Below are 22,452 nucleotides of genomic sequence, written 5' to 3' on the forward strand. Positions count from 1 at the left end.
ATATCTCAATCCAGTAAAGATAGAGGACACTGGGATATCCTGTCTAGAATGTTCACTTTGCTCAGCTGTTCCCACGCGCAGGCTCCAGTATTAAGGACAGGAAGACCTGCTGGAGCCGAGGGTTCTTGCACCGGTGTTCTTCAGCCCAGATTGGCTTTTGTGAGAACAGCCCTCAGTAGTACCCAAGGTCAGGAGGGTGTTCTCATTTCAGGGAAGGATGTGGCAACTGCCCTGAGGGCCCTCTTTATCAGCTTGTTGGAAGTGATTTCCCAATCCGGCTTGGCACACAGAGCCGCGGCAAACTCTCCTTATCACAGCTCCCCCGTGAGACCACCACGTCCTTCCACTATTCCTAGATTTCTTGGCACCTGCAGATAGTCCAAGAGCAAGAAGTAGTCTTTCCTTTTTACAATTATTCAGAAACAATGTTTACCCTTAGGTGGATTATACAGCAAGGCTGTATCTGTGTGTGTGTGTGTATCTGTGTGTGTGTATGTGCGTGTATCTCTCTGTGTGTATATGTGTGTGTGTGTATCTGTGTGTGTGTGTGCGTGTGTGTGCATGCACACACATGGGCTCAGTCGCTTCAGTCCTGTCTGGCTCTTTGTGACACCATGAACTATATAGCCTGTCAAGCTTCACTGTCCATGGGATTCTCCAGGTAAGAATACTGGAGTGGGTTGCCATGCCCTCCTCCAGGGAATCTTCCCTACCCAGGGATCGAACCTGCATCTCTTGCACTGCAAGTGATTCTTTACCCACTGAGCTACCTGGGAAGCCCATGTCTATGAAAGGAGCTCCTAATTCTTGACAAGCATTCTGCTATGTATTTGCTATTTTACATTTCATTTTCCCCCCACCTAATGTGCCTGGTTTGTTTGGGAAAAGAGCAGAAAAGTCATCTTTGGCTACCATGTCCGTTTCTATAACATTCTTTGGTCTATTTGAGTTCTGTTACTTCTTTTTAAAATCAATATTGGCATTTTACCTATTTGTCAATTTCAAGTAGGTTTTCAAATTCATTAGTGTAGAAGGTTTCATTTTGTAATTTTCAACATTTTATATCTTTTTATTCAAATTGTCTCTTATAGATGAGATATTGCAGGATCTTTTTAAAGGCCCCATCTGAGAATTTCTGTTTTCTAATTAAAGCACTTAGCCCATTTATATTTATTTTATATTAGGACTTAGTTTACCACCTTATTTCATATTTTTCATTTTTATTTCTTTTCTTCATTTTGTATCTAATATTATTCTTAGAACAACCTTTTGTAGTATCTGGACTCTATTGCCTTCGTATTATTAATGAAGACATTGGAGTTGGAATTTAGAAAGGTTAGGTGACTTGCCCTGGATCACAGAGCTAACAAATGACAGAGCTGGGGCTCAAACACAGGCCAGTCTGACCCCATAGCCCTCCCTACACGTACTGACCTATATGTGTCACTGTGGGGCAGGTAGGTGGACAAAGTGTCCCGGGTTCCTCTTCTACATAAAGATTACCTTTTAAGATGTTCGCTTCACTTCTGTGTGTGTATGCTCAGTTGTGACCAACTCTTTGTGACCCCATGGACTAAAGCCCACCAGGCTCCTCTGTCCATGGAATTTTCCAGGCAAGAATAATGGAGTAGGTTGACATTCTCCACTCCAGGGTATCTTCCCAATCCAGGGATTGAACCCGAGTCTCTGGTGTCTCCTGAACTGGCAGGAGGATTCATTGCTTGGCATGTAGGAGTCAATTTCCTTTCTCCACACACCTGAAAATAACAAAAGAACATTGGCTCTGTTCAAAAGCAAAACCTTGATTTTCATATTGATTTTGACTTTTCAGAAGTGCCTGGAAGTGCCCATCTCTCCCCCCGCCCTGTTTTTGTTTTTTTTTCTTCTTCCTTGTCTGTGTCCCTTCCACTTTGTATTTATTCTCTCTCTTTCTCTCTCCCGCTCTCTCTGTGTATCATTTATCTCTTTAATAGCAGTATACTGGGCCGGTGATGGTATCCTAAATCCTAGATGTTAATTCCATTCTCTCCATTTCTGTGGGGTGTTGGGTAGGTTCAGAAGTGTGTTTCGATATGAGAGCTTCTCACTAGAAACCTGTCACTCTGGAACTCTGAGTATGACGAAGTCTAGCTTTACGCAGACAGACACTATCACTGGTGTTGCTCTTCCAAGGAACTTCATTGAATTAGAAACATAAATTCAGACCAGCATCTGGATTCTTCAGAGAAAAACAATAAGAAAATAAGTGATGTGTAACAAAGCAAAATAAATACTCCAAATTGGCCTGATTAAAAACCAACAAGAAGCCTGTTTTATATAAATATATATATATAATAAGACAATTCCAAGATTTAGTTCCTTCTGAGATAATTATTTTGTTCTTCCCTGGGGCCAGATTTTATGTCCCAAGAAAAGATTTACAACTCAAATAAGCAGCAGGAACAAATTAACTGCCAACAGCTTCCTCTCAGTGACGCTGTTGATAGCCACGGTAAAATGATTATAAATCTATTAGAAAGAAACATCACTGATGAGTTGTTTTAAAGGTTTGAGATATGAGATTCTCATTAATCCATGAAATTGTTTAAATGAGCCATTTCGTACTATAAAATGCCCTTTGACTCGAGTGCCTAAAAGATATCCTAACACACAACAGTTCTGTTTTCAACTATACTTCTCTTTTCCTTGAGTATAATTAAAGCCTGCATAGAAACTGGAAAACATTAAAATTGATGAATTAAATCATTTTATGTTTTTACAAATAGAAATAAAAAAAAAGATGGAGAATATCCATCGATGATGAGAACGGAAACAATTTTATCTGGAGTCTAGATTGAGCTACTTTCACCATCTTTATAAATAACCTCCATTCTGGCTGTGACTCTTTCCTTAATGAAATGTTAGTCTGTTGGGTAAACTGAATGGTATTATAATATCTGTGGAGGAAAGGATGTGATGATATCCATTATCACTGGTTTATATACACCATTTTCTTCCTCCACCCAGTGAAACTTGGTGAGGAAGTTGGATTAGCAACCTTTGTGATTGTGTCAAGTTTAAACAAATTGTGTATCTCTATCACTTGGTACTGTGTTAATCTATGACTTTTTCTAGCCACTTTAGTGGTCATTTGGATCCCCACATTCTCAACCGTGAACTGTCTGTACGTTGTCTTTTGATTTGATCTAAACTATAAGAGGCAATTGGAATTCTGCAGTAGGCCATACATTCTCGGTATTTTTTATTACTCTTTTAGAGCTTTATTGTTGTTCAGTCACTAAGTTGTGTCTGACTCTTTGTGACTTCATGGACTGCAGTATGCCAGGCTTCTCTGTCCTCCGCTATCTCTCAGAGTTTGCTCAAATTCATGTCCGTTGTGTCAGTGAGGCTATGTAATCATCTTATCCTCTGCCATCACCTTCTTTTGCCTTCAATCTTTCCCTGCATCATGGTCTTTTCCAATGAGTAGACTCTTAGCATCAGGTGGCCAAAGTATTAGATCTTTAGTGTCAGTCATGAATATTCAGGGTTGATTTCCTTTAGAATTGATCAGTTTGATCTCCTTGCTGTCCAAGGAACTCCAAAGAGTCTTCTCCACACCACAGTTTGAAAGCATCAATTCTTTGGCGCTTGGCCCTCTTTATAGTCCAACTCTCAGAGCTACCATCCCTCTCTCTCTCTCTCTTTTTTCTGCTGCCTTTCTCAAAAGCCTGTACTAGTTGAGGCCTCTCCACCAGACTCCCTTCAAAACTAAGAACTTTCGATTTTGCAGATGTGGTTTCCGTCTTGTGCCTTGTTCACTCAAGATTATGTTCTTGGTTATTTCCAGTGATTGTTACTCTGTTCACCCTAGTTGATGCCACCTTAAATGGCAACGAAACTTCAAATTCACTTACTTCTTGAGGCTCATTGCTTTCTCCTTTATGGAATAGCAAGGCATAATCGTAGCTTAAAATTACAATTCCTAGGACTTCCTTGGTGGTCCAGTGCTTAAGAATCTTCCTGCCAATGTAGGGAACATGGGTTTGATGCCTGGCCTGAGAACTGATTCCACATTTCTTGGAGCAGCTAAGCCCATCTGCCACAACTACTGAGCCCACATTTTAGAGCCCAAGAGCCGTAACTAGAGAGTAGACCCTGCTCACCACAGCAAGGGGAATTCTGCCAGCAGCATTGACGAGCCCGTGTGCCACAACCAAGACTCAACATAGCCATAAGTAAATAAATAAATGAGATAAAAATGAAATTACAATCCCTTTATTGCAGATTTGGAGGTGATGCCAAGATGTAGATTTAAGCTATCTCAAGCTTTTTGCAGCCCAGGAGTTCCTTCAGTTTTTGTTTACAAAACATTTCCTCCTGTGAAGATTTCTGGTGTTTGCTTTTAAATCCATACATCTTCTTAAGTTTATTTTTCTTTATCTTTCTACTTGAAAGTAAAAGTCCATATTCCTTATGGAAATCACAGCTCAGAATATAAACAATGTAGTGTTTTATATAATTTAGAAGTTTAGCAGTTATTATCTTTTATATAACAATTCCCAGGTGGTGCTAGTGGTAAAGAACCCTCCTGTCAATGAAGGAGACATAAGACACGCAGGTTCCATTCCAGGGTCAGAAGATCCCCTGGAGAAGGATACGGTGACCCACTCCAATATTGTTGCCTAGAGATTCCCATGGACAGAGGAGCCTGCCTGGCTACAGTCCATAGGGTCACAAAGAGTAGGACATACTGAAATGACAGCATGCATGCATCTTTTGTATAAGAAATAGTATGTAATTTTCTGATTATAAATGCTTGTTGGGGTACTTTTTCCTATTATTTTATTTAAATATTAATGCATTTTTTTTAACAACTAGTGTTTCTAACATGTTTAGCAATGTTGAAATTTGTTGTTTATTTGCTAAGTCATGTCCAAATTTTTTGCAACCCTTGGACTGTAGCGCACCAGGCTCCTCTCTCCATGGGATTTCCCAGGCAAGAATCCTGGACTGGGTTGCTATTTCCTTCTCTAGGGGATCTTCCCCACCCAGGAATCAAACCAGCATCTTCTGGGTTGCAGGCAGATTCTTTATCACTAAGCCACCAGTGAAGTCCAATATTGAAATACTATCCAGTTATAAATATAATGGATTTGTTTGTTTGTTTGTTTCAGGTGGAGGAGGCCTTGGAAGCTGTCAAAAATGCTACAAATGAGCAAGACCTTGCAAATCGCTTTAAAGAATTTGGAAAAGAGATGGTGAAACTTAACTATGTAGCTGCAAGAAGACAACAGGTAGGAAAAATTTTGGAAATCTAGGGGAGAAAAGACCCTGATGCTGAGAAAGACTGAGGGCAGGAGAAGAAGGGGGTGACAGAGGATGAGATGGTTGGATGACATCACTGACTCAACGGACATGAGTTTGAGCAAACTCCAGGCGATAGTGAAGGATGGGAATGCCTGGCATGCTGCAGTTCATGGGGCTGCAAAAAGTTGGACACAACTGAGTGACTGAACAACAACAAGGGGAGAAAGTGAGTGAGTTTACATAATCTTGCAGTTTTGTAGACCTGAACAGTGCATAATCAACTGCATCAACTGCTTGTCAGATCATCAAATACCCTAGGACCTGTGATCACAAAGACAGTTTCCTACTTGGGTCAGTTCTGGTCCCACTGTGCACTGCTGGTACTCCCAGTCCCCCTGGGTACTTACAGTTGATCACAGGCCACCTGCCTTACTGGTGGGGACCACCCTGCCAACCCCACCAGGCTCTAACCTTTCTCTTTTTTTTTGACCTTTATTTACTTATTTTTTTAATGTAAGAAATTACATTAAAAATTGTAATTTGACACTGCCCCATCTTTGCAGCATATCTAGAATAGTACGTTGTGTGAATTTTTGCTGTACAGCACTTAGTGAGTTATACATATAGATACAGTTTTTAAAAATATTCTTTTCCATTATGTTTTAACTCTGGATATTGAACATAATTCCCAGTGCTAAACAGCAGGACCCTATTGTTTATCCGTTCTGCATGTAAGAGTTTGCATCTGCTGACCCCAAACTCCCAATCCATCCCTCCCGATACCTCTCCCCCTTCACACCACACGTCTGGTCTCTATGTCTGACCTGATTGAAATAAAAAATGTCAGACTGGTGTGGCACAGTGACCACTCTCTGGGCACGTTGCCTTCAGTTTTTACCTCCCCACCCTGTGGACAGCACCATATATATACAACACCCCTCTCCCAAGAATGCAGCATGCAAAGTAAAACTTTTATGAAAGAGATTAAGAAAGCATGAGGGAAAATAGAGGAAAGGCAGAGAGAGGGAGAGAGGGAGAGAGAGGAAGAGAGTGGAGTGGAAGAGGGAAGGAGAACACAGGTACTGAGTCATGTTGATGAAGGTGGTCGGCCTGGGTTTTCTCTGCCCCCCATTGTCCCAGGATGGCACCTCCATTGGCTGGCTGTTTGTTCTGTAGGGACCATTAGAATTGTGTGTCCCGAAGAGTGGATCTTTTTCTTTATTCTTCGCAAACAGCATCTTTAAGTATGGGGAGATTTATTAAATCCTCTTCACCTGCCCTCTTGACTGCTCCCGGGATTTCTGGCAACTTGCAGTGACTTTTTCTAATGTGCTCTATGACCAGCAGGAAAGTTCTAGCCAACATTTTGAGTGTTCATCTGTACCAAACAGAAGTAATACCTGGGTTACAAATCTGACCAAGATCTTGTCCCTTCCCCTAAAGAGCTTCTAGTGCTTCGTGTTGGGCACATAGGCATGATTTTGTTGTTGCTCAGTTGTGTCTGACTCTTTGCAACCCCATGGACTACAACATGCCAGTCTTCCCTGTCTTTCACTGTTTCCCAGAGTTTATATGATTTTAGTTCATGTGATTACTTTCAGGTATTTTGTTATCAACAGAATCCTTTGTTCAGGTGGAATCCTGCTTGGTAGCCCACCATGTGTAGTGTGATTAGGAGTGAAGTCACTCTGAAGCAAAGGTTTAAGGCCCAGAAGCTATTTATTGAGCCTGACCAAAAAAAAAAAATTACATTGACAAAAAAAAAAAAAAAAATTACATTGACTTAATTTCAGTGAACCTAGCAGGAGGTTGGGGAGAAAGGTGGGTGCCAGGACACTCAGAGTCTTGGGAGTGTTCTGATTTTATTGTAAATAAGTAGCAAGAAGTTGAACAGTTCAGAGTTTGGTATCAAAGTCTCAGATTTACATTTTCATATTTTTCTAGATATGTTGCAAAAACGGGGTAGTGTCTAAGAGGAGAGACTAGTTGTAGATGGGTGGGACTGAAGTCGTCTAGATGAGTGACACTTTTTGGAAAAACTTTGTCAAAAAGTCCAGGCTCTTGTTCAACTCATCCAAAAGAATTTGGGTGAGGAACACAGAAGTGCAAAGGAAAAATAAACACATTCTGGGGCTGAAGAGCAAAGAGAACAAAGTAGCAGTTTATTCAGGGAAGAAGCAAAAGTTAAGGAGAGCAGTGTGGGAATCCTTTGGTCCCGGTAATGCCCCATAGCAGTTGTTGATCTGCCTTTTATCTTGTAGCCCTTTGAATGGGTAGGGGTCTTTTTGATTAGGGATTGGACATTCATTGAGGGAAGAGCTGATGTTTGTCCTGGATTGCACCAGTGTGTGTCAGCTCCTGGTCCTGGCATTTTTCTCCTGAAGCCATGCTACAGGTATTCTAGGAGCTGTTTTTCCCCTTAAATTTTCCCACATCAGGCACCACACGTGGAAGGTCCTACAGGGTCATCAGCAGCCTGTGCAATTATATTGTACCTGCTCCGTGGTTTTCATGCTCAGAGTTTCTTGCTCAGATGCTGCAGTTTCTGTTTTAGTTGCCATTCCTTCATGCATTGTGGTCTCATTAAGAGAAAAAAAAAAAAAGAGGTGACTTTGTCTTCTGCCTAATGCCTACACTTGATGAGGCCGTCCTGGGGCCCTGCCCTGACCTTTCTGCCTCAGAGATGGTCTTCATTAGCATAGCAGCAGTAAAGATGGAGAAAAGCCTAGGGAGTCCAAATTTACATTGAAAATAGAACACTCAAGACCTGCTGTGGAAGTGGCTATGGGAGGTTAGAGAGTGATGCGACCAGTTCACATCTGAGGTTCTGTCTCAGCAAATATGTACATGGTGGTGAATTTACTGAGACTGATGAAGACTGGAAAGCAGCCAGTCTTCCAGTGGTATCAAGATACATTGATTTTGAGATTTTTATAAGATATCCATGTAGAACTGTTAAATAGGAGAGAGATGAGGAGAGATCAAACCTCATCAAATCATCAGCATGTAACTGGTATTAAAACCCATGGGAATAATATGAGATATTCACCTCAGAATGCCCATACATATGATTTATTTTTATCTCATTAACATCATTTTAACTAGTACCTATTTCAAACTCTTTCAAGAAGGAAAAAAAGGCACATAGCCATCTATCAGCCACAAAAACGTGGTACTTATATTTTGGTAGATTGCCTTTCAATTGCTTATCTTCATATTTTAACATTTATATTCATGCTATACATATAAGTATTCATGTTGTAGTCTCCTTTTTATTTATATTACCCATTTTATTATTTTATGGAAACTTCTTTTAACATCCACATAAAGAGTCCAGGGACTTCCTTGGTGGCTAGATGGTAAACAATCTGCCTGCAATGCAGGAGATACGGGTTCAATCCCTGGGTTGGGACGATCCTGTGGAGAGGGGAATGGCTACCTGCTCCAGTATCCTTGCTTAGAGAAATCCCTAGACAGAGGAGCCTGGCGGGCTACAGTTCATGGGGTCACAAAGAATCAGACATGAATGAACAACTGACACTTTCACTTCACAACGAGTCCATCAAATGAGAACTTCAGTAGTTTACTTAACCAGTTCTTCATAACTCAACATTTACATTGTTTACAATTTTCTTCAATGTGGTTAAAAATGTTTCTAAAAATATCTTTATGGAAAGAATTTCCTACCCTGTATTTCTCACTTTCACATTTAGATTTTCTTATTAGTATAGATATCCCAGAATGGAATATAAAATTTCTGGCCAGGTGTTCTGGAAGTTAATTAAGACCCTTGATAACTTCCAATGGCACTGCCTAGATTGTCCAGTGTAAAGGATTCCCTCACATGTTGGTTCCCTACTTATCTGTGTTGAGCTTTAGGGCTAAAAATAAGTTGTCTCGGTTTAGAAATTCTGTTGACTGGCATGGATCTGTTAGTGCCTAAGCAGAAGGAGATAGACGGCTCAATTGTTTACTGCTTTTTTAAAAATAAATTTATTTATTTCATTATTTTAAATTATTTGAGTGTTTGTTGCTGCTTGGGGGCTTTCTCTAGTTGTGAGCAGGGGCTACTCTTTGTTGCAGCTCACAGGCTTCTCATTCTGGTGACTTCTCCCGTTGCAGAGCACAGGCTCTAGGCCCATGGGCTTTGGTAGTTGCAGCACTGGGGCTCATAGTTGCAGGGTGCAGCTCTGGGATACGTGGGCTTCCGTAGTTGCGGCACACAAGCTCAGAAGTTGTGGCACATGGGCTCGGTTGCCCCACATCATGTGGAATCTTCCTGGATGGGGGATCGAACTCATGGCCCCTGCATTGGCAGGCAGATTCCTTTCCACTGGGCCACCAGGGAAGTCTGGTTGTTTACTTCTTTACTTACAAACTTATGGTTTGTCTTACCAGTCCTAAATATCAAATATAATGTGCTTGTCTCAGAATTATTTTGACCGAAAAAAAGAGAGGATGCAATTTACTGTTTCCAGGTCATCCATCTTTCATGTACCAACTGAGCAAATAGGAATAGAACCCCAGTGGTTCAAATACCCTCTAATGATACATTTTGAAACTAGAGAAATTTTCTCCCAGAGATGCTCAGCTGGCAGTCTCACATGGCTCTGAGAGAACAGTACTACCTTTAATATTTCCAAAAATACTGTGAACATTTTCTTAACAATACTCTCTAAAGCTGAAAATAAAGAAGCTACCCAGTGATACTATTTTGACATCCAAAACTTAGAAAGCAAATCATCTGTGATCTATTTTTTTTAATTATTTCCTCAACTCAAATGATAGATCTGCCATCAAAAGCGGTTTTTTATTTTATTTTTTATTTATTTATTTATTTTTTTAAAAGTGTTTTTTTTTTAAAAAAACTGAACCCCATTCTGAAAATGATAATAAAGTGCCAGTGATGCAGTAAGCAAAATCAGACGAGTTTGATTTCCCATGTTTGTAATTGTAATTGATTATGGAGGCAGGCACAGTGTCAGAAGATTGAAGTTTGGGTTTTCCATCTGCTGATAACTAACTGATCGACGCAAGCCGCTTACTTTGTTGGTGGCTCAGTTTTTCCATTCTTGCACCACTATTTATTGGACGCATTTTTATGAGCCAGACATTGTGCTGTCGACTGAAGAACAAGAAAGCTAGGGCTCTTTGCTCTCATTAGACATACAGTTTAGGAGAAAGACATATACTTATGTAAATTCAGTAAACCATGATGCATTTTAATGATTGGAGGGAGGAGGGCCTTGTGGGAGCAGCTAGAAGGAGAGGTAACTTAGAGAGTTGGATGGAGATTGGGTTTTCAGGAGATGGGCCCCATCAAGGGAAAGGATAGGCTGGAACAGGGAAGCTCAGATATTTCACATGGGAAGAGCAGTATGTACAAATTTTTGACAGCTAGAGAGAGGAGATAGTTTCTAAAATATATGTAGAAAAAAAATATTTCTTCTTCAGTTGTTTTCCTACATTGACATGTAATTCTTAAATTCATATTGCATTTTTAAAAAACTTTACTTACTTTTAATTGGTGGATTAAATTACAATTTTGTGTTGGCTTATGCTGTTCAACAATGTGAATCATACATAATCACAATATAATCATATTATATATTATAATATGATTATAATACTCTTTAAAGCTGAAAATAAAGAAACTTCCCAGTGGGTACTATTTTGACATCATATATATATATATATCTCCTCTTCCTGTTAAGCCTCTCTCCCCTTCTCCCCATTCCACCCCTCTAGGTCATCACAGAGCGCCAGGATGGGCACCCTTTGTTATTTAGCAACTTCCCACTATCTATTTAACACAGGATAGTATATATATGTCAATATTATTCTCTCAAGTCATCCCACCCTCACCTTCCCCCACTGTGTCCACAAGACCATTTTCAACTAAGTTCATCAGTAGCATTTTTCTAAATTCCATATGTATGCATTAATATAGAATACTTGTTTTTCTCTTCCTGATTTCCTTCAGCCTGTATAAGAGGCTCAAGTTTTATCCACCTCATTAAAACTGACTCAAATTTGTTCCTTTTAATGGCTGAGTAATATTCCATTGTATAAATCTACCACAATTTCTTTATCCATTCATCTGTCGATGGGCATCTAGGTTGCTTTCATGCCCTTGCTATTGTAAATAGTGCTGCAGTGAACATTGGGGTATACATGTCTTTTAGAATTGCAGTCTTCTCAGGGTATATGCCCAGTAGTGGGGTTGCTGGGTCATATGGAGTTTCCCAGGCACAAAATTGTTTTATGTTATAATTTTAGATTGGTAACTTAAATAATGTATGTCATGAAATGAGCATCTTGACTTGGAATTCGGAGACTATAAGTATTTTATTTTATATTGTTGTTCAGTTGCTAAGTCGTGTCCAACCCTTTGTGACTCCATGGACTGCAGTACACTAGGCTTCCCTGTCCTTCACCATCTCCTGGAGTTTGCTCAAACTCATGTCTTACAGTTCTACTTTTTTACCTTTGTATTGGTCAATATGAATTAGATTTAATGACATACCAATACCACATATAATATAGTCATTACACAGCATCTTATAAACAAATAAAGTAAAATATTAACTGAATACAAACAAAATTGATGTGGTCCCAGAAGTCTGTGACTCTAAGCTCTGTTACAGACACTTTCACGGCAAGCTTCACATCTGTGTTTTGCACACACAGGAGCTGAAGGACCCTCACTGTCGAGATGAGATGGCCGCCGCTCGAGGAGCTCTGAAGAAGAATGCCACAATGCTGTACACGGCCTCCCAAGCTTTTCTCCGCCACCCAGACGTGGCTGCTACCAGAGCCAACCGAGATTACGTGTTCAAACAAGTCCAGGAGGCCATTGCCGGCATCTCCAATGCTGCCCAAGCTACCTCTCCCACCGACGAAGCCAAAGGCCACACGGGCATCGGGGAGCTGGCCGCGGCTCTGAACGAGTTTGATGTAAGCATCTGGGTGATGTATCCAGAGGGGAGTGTGCTTTCACCGAGAAAATGTATTAGGGATGAAGAATACCAAGATAGTATACACTGATTTACCCCTTTTGGAGGCTTCTAATAGTAAGATAAACTACATGATATGTCACGGTTACTAGGAATCTGACATCTTGGTAGAACCTAGTACTGGTCTTTGAAGGAACTGACAACTTTGTTTAAGAACCTGATCATATTCAAGCAGAAACCCTGAATACCGTAAATTTCCTCACTGTTATAGTAAGGACAGTTTATAATTTGCAGGTTTATCTTCATTATTAAGGGTTTCCCCCATAGTTCAGCGAGTAAAGAATCCGCCTGCAGTGCAGGAGACGTGCAGGTTTTGATCCCTGGGTCAGGTCAGGAAGATCCCCTGGGGGAGGAACCCAGCAGGCTACAGTCCAAAGGGTCCCAAAGAGTCAGACACGACTGAGCGACTAAGCACACAGCACTTCATTATTGAAGAGGCAAATGTCCTCGGCAGTGTAGGTGTACAATACCCATATGTTGTGTCTGAGTAAAGGATTGCTCTCAATTTCTTGATTTTTCAGTCCCTGGTGATCAGACTCATTGTCCTCTCATCCTATCCAGGATCCTGGTCTTCCTTGCATCAGCGCTGCCTCACCCCGCCCCAGGTGGCACCTCTGCTAGTCCCATGAATGACTCATATTCTGAACCTGCTGTTTCTAGGGATTTGTCCCAATGAGGGAAGCAGTGGAAGGCGGGCTCAGTGAGCCTGGGTATACTCGAGGCAACAAAATAAGCTGGACGGATGCCTGTCATCAGCGGTCCAGGCTAACAGCTCTCACCACTCCTGGGTCAGGATATGGCCCATCTGTGAGAAGTTGGAATTCAGTTGAGTTTATCCCCTGTTCAGTGAAAGTCTATATGTGTTGTGAGCTACAGACATTTATAAATAATTAGCATCTGCTTTTAGGAGTTATGTTTTCCTGTAGAGGAGAAAAAGGACAAAGAATGAACTAAGATTCTAAATGATAAAATACAATGTAACAGAAATTCACAGGAGAAAAATCAGTTATTTAACAGCTGTGGGAAAAAAATGATGATTTTGCTCTTGGATATGTAGACATGAATTTTTGGCCTGTTAGAAAAGAGGACCAGGAGGAAATGATTGTTAAAGGCATGGAAATGGATGATATAAAGGAGAGATAATTATAACACTTAGTATACAGATAAGGGCTTCCCTAGTGGCTCAGTAAAGAATCCTCCTGAAATGTAGGAGACCCAGGTTTGATCCCTGGGTATGGATGATCCCCTGTAGAAGGGAAATTCTACCCATTCCAGTGTTCTTGCCTGGAGAATCCCATGGAGAGAGGAGCCTGCAGTCCATGGGGTGGCAAAGAGTCAGAAACCACTGAGTGACTGCGCACGCACACATACCCAGATAATACGCATACACAGATAATTCTTCCCTGTTTTCACAGGTGGCTGTCCTCTTTCCCTTATTTTTTTCAGTTAGTCAAAGAAATATGTATACATACTGAACTCAGACTATATATTATTTCCAAAGTATTTTATAAGGATTAATTGTAATAAATTTCAAGTATTTACCAGAAATTGGGCCTTAATATGTAGTGTATTCACAAAGGTTTAGGAGACAACATAAAATTCATTAGAACTAATAAGACACTTCAATAAGTTTATCAATTTTAAAATAAACATATAGAAGTCACTAGATTTCCATACTGTAAAAAAAAAAACAAATGGAGTAATGAAAAAGAGATCCTGTTTACAAAATGAAAAGTAAAAACAATACTTTTATTTTACTTAATCTACAAAATAATTTTGAAAATTATTATTTTAATACTTAATTTTATTTATTTGTAGATGCTGGAAATAATCCTGACACAGATGTAGAGGAAATAGGAAATTGTATTACTCTACTAAGGAGTGAATGAGTGAGTGAAAGTCGCTTAGCTGTGTCCGACTCTGTGACCCCATGGACGGTAGACTGCCAGGCTCCTCTGGCCATGAAGTTCTCCAGGCGAGAGTACTGTAGTGGGTTTCCATTCCCTTCTCCAGGGGATCTTTCTGATCCAGTGATAGAACCTAGGTATCCCACATTGCAGGCGGATTCTTTACCATCAGAGCCACTAGGGAAACCTTTACAAGGAATAAGTTTTCCTTTTTGGTAAAAGATGTCAGGGTCCTAGGTAGGAAAAACTATTGACCCTATCAATTTTTGTAAGATTCATACAGTCCCTATAAAAATTCTAAGAGGATGTCTTTTTGGAACTTGATAGAGTGATGATAAGGGTTTTTTGTTGGTTTGTTTTTCTGGAATAGGAATGGATGAACCCATGATTTAAGGAAACAAAAGTGAGTAGGTCATGCACTTAGATATTAACACATTATCATGCCATATTAATTTTTAGTGAGTACATTAGAATAAAAATGTCTCATCAGTTAAACAGAATAGAAAATTACAATGTCAAATACAAAATTATTTCATGAAATGATGCTTTCTTTTTTTGGAAATGGTGCTTTTTAAAATTAAGAATAGGTAGATTATTTAGATTTTGATCAATTGCACTATAATCATAGTTTATTTTATAATAAAAAAGTAAACAGTAAAACCTAAGTGAGGACCTGGTAATAATATAGCCATGCACATAGAGAGGACTCTCTTGAAGGACAGTCCGGACTCTTCAGCTGCTGCCACCTTCTTCCCAAGAGCGTGATGCCTGCAGCTTCCCGTTCTCTTTCTATCTCGATGATTTTCATTAAAAGGAGCCTGTAGCCACAGTGAATTTAACAATTGAGGCATCACTGGGTATTATACTTTTAGACTCAGAAGATAAAAACTTAAGGCCATATGGGGAAAATCTATTAGTAAAATATGTTGGTGTACTTCCCACCTGTTCTAATAGGGTGGCATCTTCTCATGCTGGACAAGTAAGGCTTTGGGAAATTAACACATGAATATAATAATTGAAGTTATTTTTTCAAATAAAAAATGGCATATTAACTAATTCACTAATTATATTTGATTAGCTTTATATGTTAACTAATTAGCTAAGTATATTAACCAAGTAATATTCTATTGTTAAATGGGTATTAGTTCTCAAGCTATGTAAATTGCATAAAGCATTATTTAATGTCTAAAATTTTGTTTATCAGATGTTGACAAAAATCAACATGTAGAACTGTCTCAATTAGCGATAGAATTAGATACTAATTCCATTTGGTGTGGATCCCTAAAAACTGCTATTTAATAAATGCAATTAATTTCAGCACCTTCTCAAAAGTAATAATGCTACTACTGGTGTAATGCTACACCAGAAAATCTGGATAGCACTTAACGATATTTGAAATTTTCTAACTAAAAATAGTGTTCTATTGCTCTTTACTTTGTAACAGAATTACACATTTCTATTCCATATTTACATAATGAATGCTTTAGCATTTTTTATTTCCCAGGCATATTGGCTTGAAATTGATTTAGAATTCACAGGCATCTGTCTTGAATTCTAAATGCTATTCTCAGATATTAAACAAATTGATATTACATTGGATGAGAACCTCACTCAGACTTCCTGTGATTTACTTTTCTGGTAACATTCCTTCCTGATGCTTGGTTTAATGCTTGCCAATGTAATAGGAATTTGAAAAAGTCAAACAACTTTGAGATTCTGAAGTAAAAGGACCCATATAAATAGAAAATACATTTTCAGTCGTCTCCTGATGTTGAAGTCCATTTCGTAATGATAGTCATCATTGTGTCAAACAGTTTTTCGAGAGGTAGGATGCAGAAGTGGCTTTGAGTTTCTTAGTTAATTAAGTACAAGGGAAAAATTAGTATTTTTGCCTTCATCTAAAGTTATAGGATTGATTTTTACCTGGGTAACTGTAATTAGGACTCAATGATTGGTGATCGATTTTCTGGCGCTATTATCCTGTCTACATGAATAGTTGCTGTAGTGATTTATTAAAAGACTGAAGTAAAACACCCGGTATTTTAACAACTTGAGACCGTTAAGACAGTCTCTAATGATACAACAGCAAAAAGTAAAATGATTGCTCATCAGTGGAAATATCAGCCTCTGTTTAAAATGTGACAGTTTGAGGTAGTTAATTTTATCTAGTGAAACTATCTACTGGGGGATACTGGAAAGAGCTTATAAAAATGTAATGACTGCTTGGAAGTAAATCATGTTATAATGTCAATGCTGACTACTAGAAAACTTTCAAGAATGGGAGAGAGGGGAATGAAAAGTTATTCCTACAGAATTTCCTTAAAAGAGAATGTACCATATCTTATTTTTTTGAAACTTTCTTTTATAGATAAAGATGCTTTAGAAATATGGAAATTCACACCATTCATGACCTAGTCTTTATAATCAATAGCTATTTCTCTTTTATTTTCTTTTAAACCAGACAATTCCTCTAATCTTAATTTCAGATTCCTCTCATCTTAAATGTTCCAGTTGTGTTTTTGCTTCTTCTCCCATTTCACTTGGGAATTTGCTTGATGAGTCATTCTATTTTTCTTTCATGTTCAGTTTCTCCTTCTGCACTTGTTCAGTCCCCTCAGCCTGTAGAAAAATGTATTCTATAACCAAAAAAGAAAATGAAATAAAGTTGACTACCATAATTAACCATATTCCCATATTTCACTTTTTTTTTTTTTTGCTTGGTGTTAAGGAGTGGACTCTAATCTACTTGCCACTTACTGGCTCTTACCTCTTCCAGCCTTGTCATCTGCTCCAGTCTCTCCTCTATGTCCTCATATGTCCACTATGTCTGAGGGTCTCGGGGGACCCTGCATTCATGGAAGCTTTGTTTGCACTCTTCTTTTCTAGTTCTTGACTTCTTCAACTTTGAAGGGAGGAAGGCATTGAATAGTATTAAATATATTTTCCCTTTCATTGTATTACTTCTCCCTGGCAAGATTTAAATCTGTGCCTGAGAAGTAGGACAGTCTGGTCACAACCACATTGAGCTGAAATGTCATCATGACATACATACTCTATGTGAGTTGTCACTTGTATTTCTGCCTAATTTTTCATACCTCCCATCTACTTTCTCATGTTTTCTTTTTTTTTTCTCCTTCTATTTAAATATATTCTCTTTTCTTGATCTAGTTTCAGTTTTCTCACTGATCTGTTGTTCAGTGGATGGAAATGTTGGAATGTGAAAGTGAGAAATGATGTGACACCTATATTACAGGTGGATGAGGGTGGCAAGGGAATGTAATCGGACATGGTGAAGGGAGAGAATTGTCACTCCCAGGGAGCATCTCCATGCTCCAGTGTTCACTTCCTAGAGTGACTTCAACTGTGTGCTGGTCTCAGAGGGTGCACTCATATTCCAGAATATCTAGTCCAAAGAAAGAGGTGAAGCAGCAGGATTCCAGGTGGCAGCAGTCATTTCAGGACCCCAGCGCATTTCTGGGACAGGGAGAAGAGGTTTCTGGGTGCCTGATAGCAACCCTGGATTTGGGTTTGGGATCCAGTGTTGGAATATAGCTCCAGTGGAGAGCTGGAGGGTTATTAGATCACTTAAGCCAGAGGCCCACATACCTGACCTCAGAGATCTGTGTTGAAGGAATCTGAAGAGGTAGAGTTTCTCTGTTGACCCCCTTCTCCAAATATCACTCTTCGTCTTTTGGAATAGGAAATAATTATTTCTTACTATTTTATTACTATGCCCAGATGGATGCTCCCGGGCAGGTATGGATCCCTTAAGGACTCATGAACCAAAATTATGGCTGGTTCAGGGATTCTTAAAGGGTTTTATTGCTTCATGATTTCTACAACATCAGGCAAGGAGGGAGGCCACGTGAAGAAGACATTTTACCAAGCTTCTTGTTCAGTCCCTTCCCAGTTCTAACTCTCCCTTTTGCTGTGGAAATCAAAATAGTTATTTATCAGAAAGGCTTACCCCAGGCCTTCTCTCCTACTGAAATCTGGGAACCCTCATGTTGGGCTAAGAAGATAAAAAGTTTTCTGTGCATTTCTTTATGTGAGAGTGAGGGTGGAGAGAGAAGAAGAGAGGACCCATCAGAACACTATAAGCACACAGGCAGGAAAGTGCAAGATGTAGCTCATGTTCTAAAGCAATTAGCAAGGTGAAGGCCAAATGCATAAAAACGAAAGCCAGTAAGCATGACCATTTAGCTTTTGGAAAGCAATTTCAGATTTCTAATTCAGGTACTAATAAGATAGGGCAGGCAAGCTCAGCAATTTTCTGCTTCTCTGAGTTCATGCCAATATTTTTGAAGGCTTAATGTCTGTACAGTTATATGTGTTAATTTTTAATGCTTTTATTAAGTACTTAATACTTAAAAATGCCCTCTACTATATTCCTATGAGGCGATTCTCACTTAATGGCCATTGGAAGTAGCCTAGGATTTTGGTAAGAGCTCAGAACTTGGATTCAGGTATCTGGCTACTACTTCAAACCCTGTAAGTAACTAAGGATATGTGACCTTATGTTACTGAGATAGCAACTCTAGGCCTTGGAATAAGGTTTTGGTATAAGAGAGCTAAGAGCAGTCATAAAGGTGTAAAGGAGAAATGCTTACTGAACAGCTGTAGTTAACTGCAGTGTTAAATGCTGCCATATCATGTACACCTACATGCATAGTGGGCACCTAACCTGTGTGTGTGACAGAGATGGGGTTAGGAAGAGTGAAATCCGAGAATTCCCGGAAGAGGTGGTGCATGAGCAGGAATGAACATGATGAATGTGAATGAGAAGGTTTCTCAGACAGAAAGAGCATCCTTGCATGCAGAGGCATGATGGGTAAAGTAAGTGTAAGCTATTTGCTTCTGGAGCCCAGGGAGAAATCTGGCTAAGTCAGGGAGCTGGAGGAAGCTTCTGGAGCCCTGTAGGCCATGCAGGGGGCTGGGCTTCAAACTGGAGGCATTAGGGAGTGGCTGGTGATCTAAGCAGAGGGATGCCTGGTCAGATTTGTGTTTTTACATATCCCTTTGACAGCAAAGTGGAGAATGGATTTGAAAAGGGCAAAGCTGCAGTGTATGAGAGTGATTCGAGTGAGAGTTTATGCATGTCAGTACATTGCGGGAACAGAAATGGGAAGAAGTGTATGTATCTGAACTGTGTTGAAGGAGCATAATCAATAGACCTTGAGAACCATACTTCTTATTTTCATATATCCAAAGAATTAATGTAAGATTTAATTACTCAAAGAAACAAACATTTTTACAATTCCAATTGGGACATCTTGAGAACTTTCAGCCCTTTGTGGGATATTTGATTTTTTACATAATATAACTTTCTTGCATTGATTTCTTTTTTTTTTTTTTGTGGCTTTTAATTTACAGTCCCACTGATATGACTATTAAATGCCTAGTAATTTATGGATATATATTTTGAACATTTTTAATCCAAATTCTACAACATCTAGGATTTTTCTAATTTAGTTTAAGCTATTTAGGTTTAAGTGAAAGTGAAAGTGAAGTCATGTCCAACTCTTTGGTGCCGGAGCCTGCCGGCAAACGAACTGGTCAAGAACGCAATCACCAGAGTACCTAGGAAAAAGAAGACTCAGAAAGAAGACTCAGAAAGAGAAAGATGGGGTTGAGAGGGACGGAGTCCGCTTGCGTCTGACTCCGCCAACTTTATTGAAGAATACCACGCCTATATATACGCTAACAGGAGTTACTAAGAATAGATTGAGGGTTTGCATACGTGCAGAGCTACAGATGTTTTAAATTCCCACACTCAAGATCAGTAAAGCATTAATTACCCTAGCGCCCAACATGATTAAGATCATTAGAACATTAGATAGAAAACAGGCTTCATCAATAGAACATTAGATGGAAAACAGGTTTCAGGCATGATGAGCTTATCAGCACCAGAAAAACAGGCAAAAAGGTCACCGGTGTGTTTTTTCCCTGAAGGAGACAAATGCCAGTCTATACTTTAACAAGAAGGGGTGGCAGGACAAAGAGAGACCTTTTGATCTCTCTTAGGGCCGTAAGGGGCCTGTACATTCAGGCCGGCTCCCTGCACTTTGGGACCCCATGGACTGTAGCCTACCAGGCTCCTCCATCCATGGGATTTTCCAGGCAATAGTACTGGAGTGGGTTTCCATTTCCTTCTCCAGGGGATCTTCCTGACCCAGGGATCGAACCCAGGTCTCCCGCATTGTAGACAGATGCTTTACTGTCTGAGCCACCAGAGCCCCAAATTAGCATGCATTTATTAGTGTTTATTTTACTTTTAAAAAGCAGCAACAGACTTTTACACACCTTTTTTAAAAAGTGGAGAACTTTTCCCACAGGTTAGGACATAATATCAGTAACTAGAGGGTAGAAGGCCCAGCAAGTCTCATGTCTTCTCCCTATGGACTATCTCTGAATTTATCTGCCCTGGTTTCACTCTGGAAACTAACTCACCAAAATAGCCTTGCTAGCCAGAAACAAGCAGTGGTGTTTTTAGCATTCTTTACTGTGCACTGACATCTGGTGGCCAAAGAGAATATTAAGTCATACTCCAGTGAGTTTCTTTCTACCTGTAAGTGTAGCACAAACTAAATACTTCCTACGTGGCCAAACTCAGGGGATGCAAGAAGGTGCAGTTGGCCCTCAGAGGATTGTTAGTCTGCTTGTGACACCTTTCTGTACACTAAGTTTATGCAATGGATCTTGCATTAATCCTTTTTGGAAAAGTTTGTAGCCCTGGGGTGGCTGTAAAGATAGATACAGATGCAGATAAGTTTATAACAAGAGATGCTCAGGGCAGGTGGAGAGTTTAGGGTGGTTCTGTTGGCAGAACGTGAGACAGCCAGCCAGCATCTGGGACAAGGTAGTCTTCCTGAGCTAGAAAGCAGAGACCCATTTATCCAGCTTCATTATTTATCATTGAGAAATCTGATTCCAGAATATTGATACTTCTCATATCTTCTTGCTTCCAAGAAAATTTAACTTTTTTAAGGTGTAATAAGCCTAAGAGTATCTCCTGATAGCATCATTTGGTTTTATAGTATGTCTTATTATAATTACAACAAGGAAATATCCCAAGGCAATTAAATTTCTCTTCTACATTTCAATTAGCAAACACAGAGCTACAAAAAGTCACTGAGCAAATAACAGAATGAGATTTGAAATACCCTTCTTGAAAATTGCGGTTCAAATTCTCATTTATTTGCCTCCCTGACGTCTTTAATCAAAGGTATTATGTTTCCAATCTGGTTTTATTTCTTTTCACAAGGGGAAATGGGAGAATCTGTATTTTCCCCAAGATAATGATTTTCTCTCTTAGGAACATTGATTCTGTGGATGTGAGCTCATCTTTATTTCAAATAATTAGTACTAAATCTAATAGTGAATACTGCTGTAATTGATTATCATATTCTAAACTGTCTAAATGTGTGATGGCAAATATCATTTTGATTATCATATTATTTATTAACCATACTGTAAAATTTGGGAACCAAGCAAGTCCTTTTATCTAGTGAACTCTTAAATGGTGAAAAGTGTGATCTATTTAAAATGTTTACTTCCTTAGTCTTATTTTTCTTTATGATTTCTTGTGTTAGAAGTGCTTGTCTGTACTTGGCCCTCTAGAATTATATCTCCCCATTCTCGTGTGCTTCCTATGATACAGTAATGACAATGTACTTGGTACTCATGGATAAGATTTAGTTTATGATTCTGTGGTGAAGTAAACACACACACACACACACACACACACACCTCCTGCCCCTAAAAACACTCATTTGGATTTTTCACCAACCAAGTTCCTTAACATACTTCTGGAACTTCTCCTGTAGCGTATTTGGGAAACTTCACTATAACCTATTGAGTCCCATTGCTCATTTCTCCAAATGTTCTCTGATGCCCTGTTTTGTTCTTATTATACACATTCATTGAGCTAAGGCTGTAGGGAAATGGTTACCCACAGATGTGCATGTGACAGTCAGACTAGCAGGTGACTGATGTAAGTCACTTGAGTCCCTTGCTTATCTTTCTGGTTATACTGGTTTCCCTCATGCACAATGGAACAGCATGGTGTAGGGTGAACGAGACAAGCTTATGTCTGAATCCAGACACAAAAAACACTTCCCCCTGTGCCTCTGCTTCTGAGTCTATGACATGGAGTAATAATGTTGACTCCTCAAAATTGTGATAGTAATTTTATGGGATGAACATTCATAGGTGCCCAATCCATGGTAGGTTAATTACCT

General features: G+C 39.4%; 1 protein-coding gene across 5 annotated transcripts in view; it reads left to right on the forward strand.

Moving 5' to 3' along the window:
• Positions 1 to 22,452, forward strand: part of CTNNA2 (catenin alpha 2) — a 1,323,879-nt gene that overhangs the window by 452,603 nt on the left and 848,824 nt on the right. For all 5 annotated transcript variants that reach the window (XM_043917729.1, XM_043917730.1, XM_043917731.1 and 2 more), the window contains 2 exons: positions 5,157 to 5,276; positions 11,980 to 12,246. In XM_043917729.1, coding sequence (XP_043773664.1) covers positions 5,157 to 5,276; positions 11,980 to 12,246 — 387 coding nt within the window. The remainder of the gene's footprint in view (positions 1 to 5,156; positions 5,277 to 11,979; positions 12,247 to 22,452) is intronic.

This window comes from Cervus elaphus, chromosome 11 (genome assembly GCF_910594005.1).
Source record: "Cervus elaphus chromosome 11, mCerEla1.1, whole genome shotgun sequence".
Taxonomy (NCBI): domain Eukaryota; kingdom Metazoa; phylum Chordata; class Mammalia; order Artiodactyla; family Cervidae; genus Cervus; species Cervus elaphus.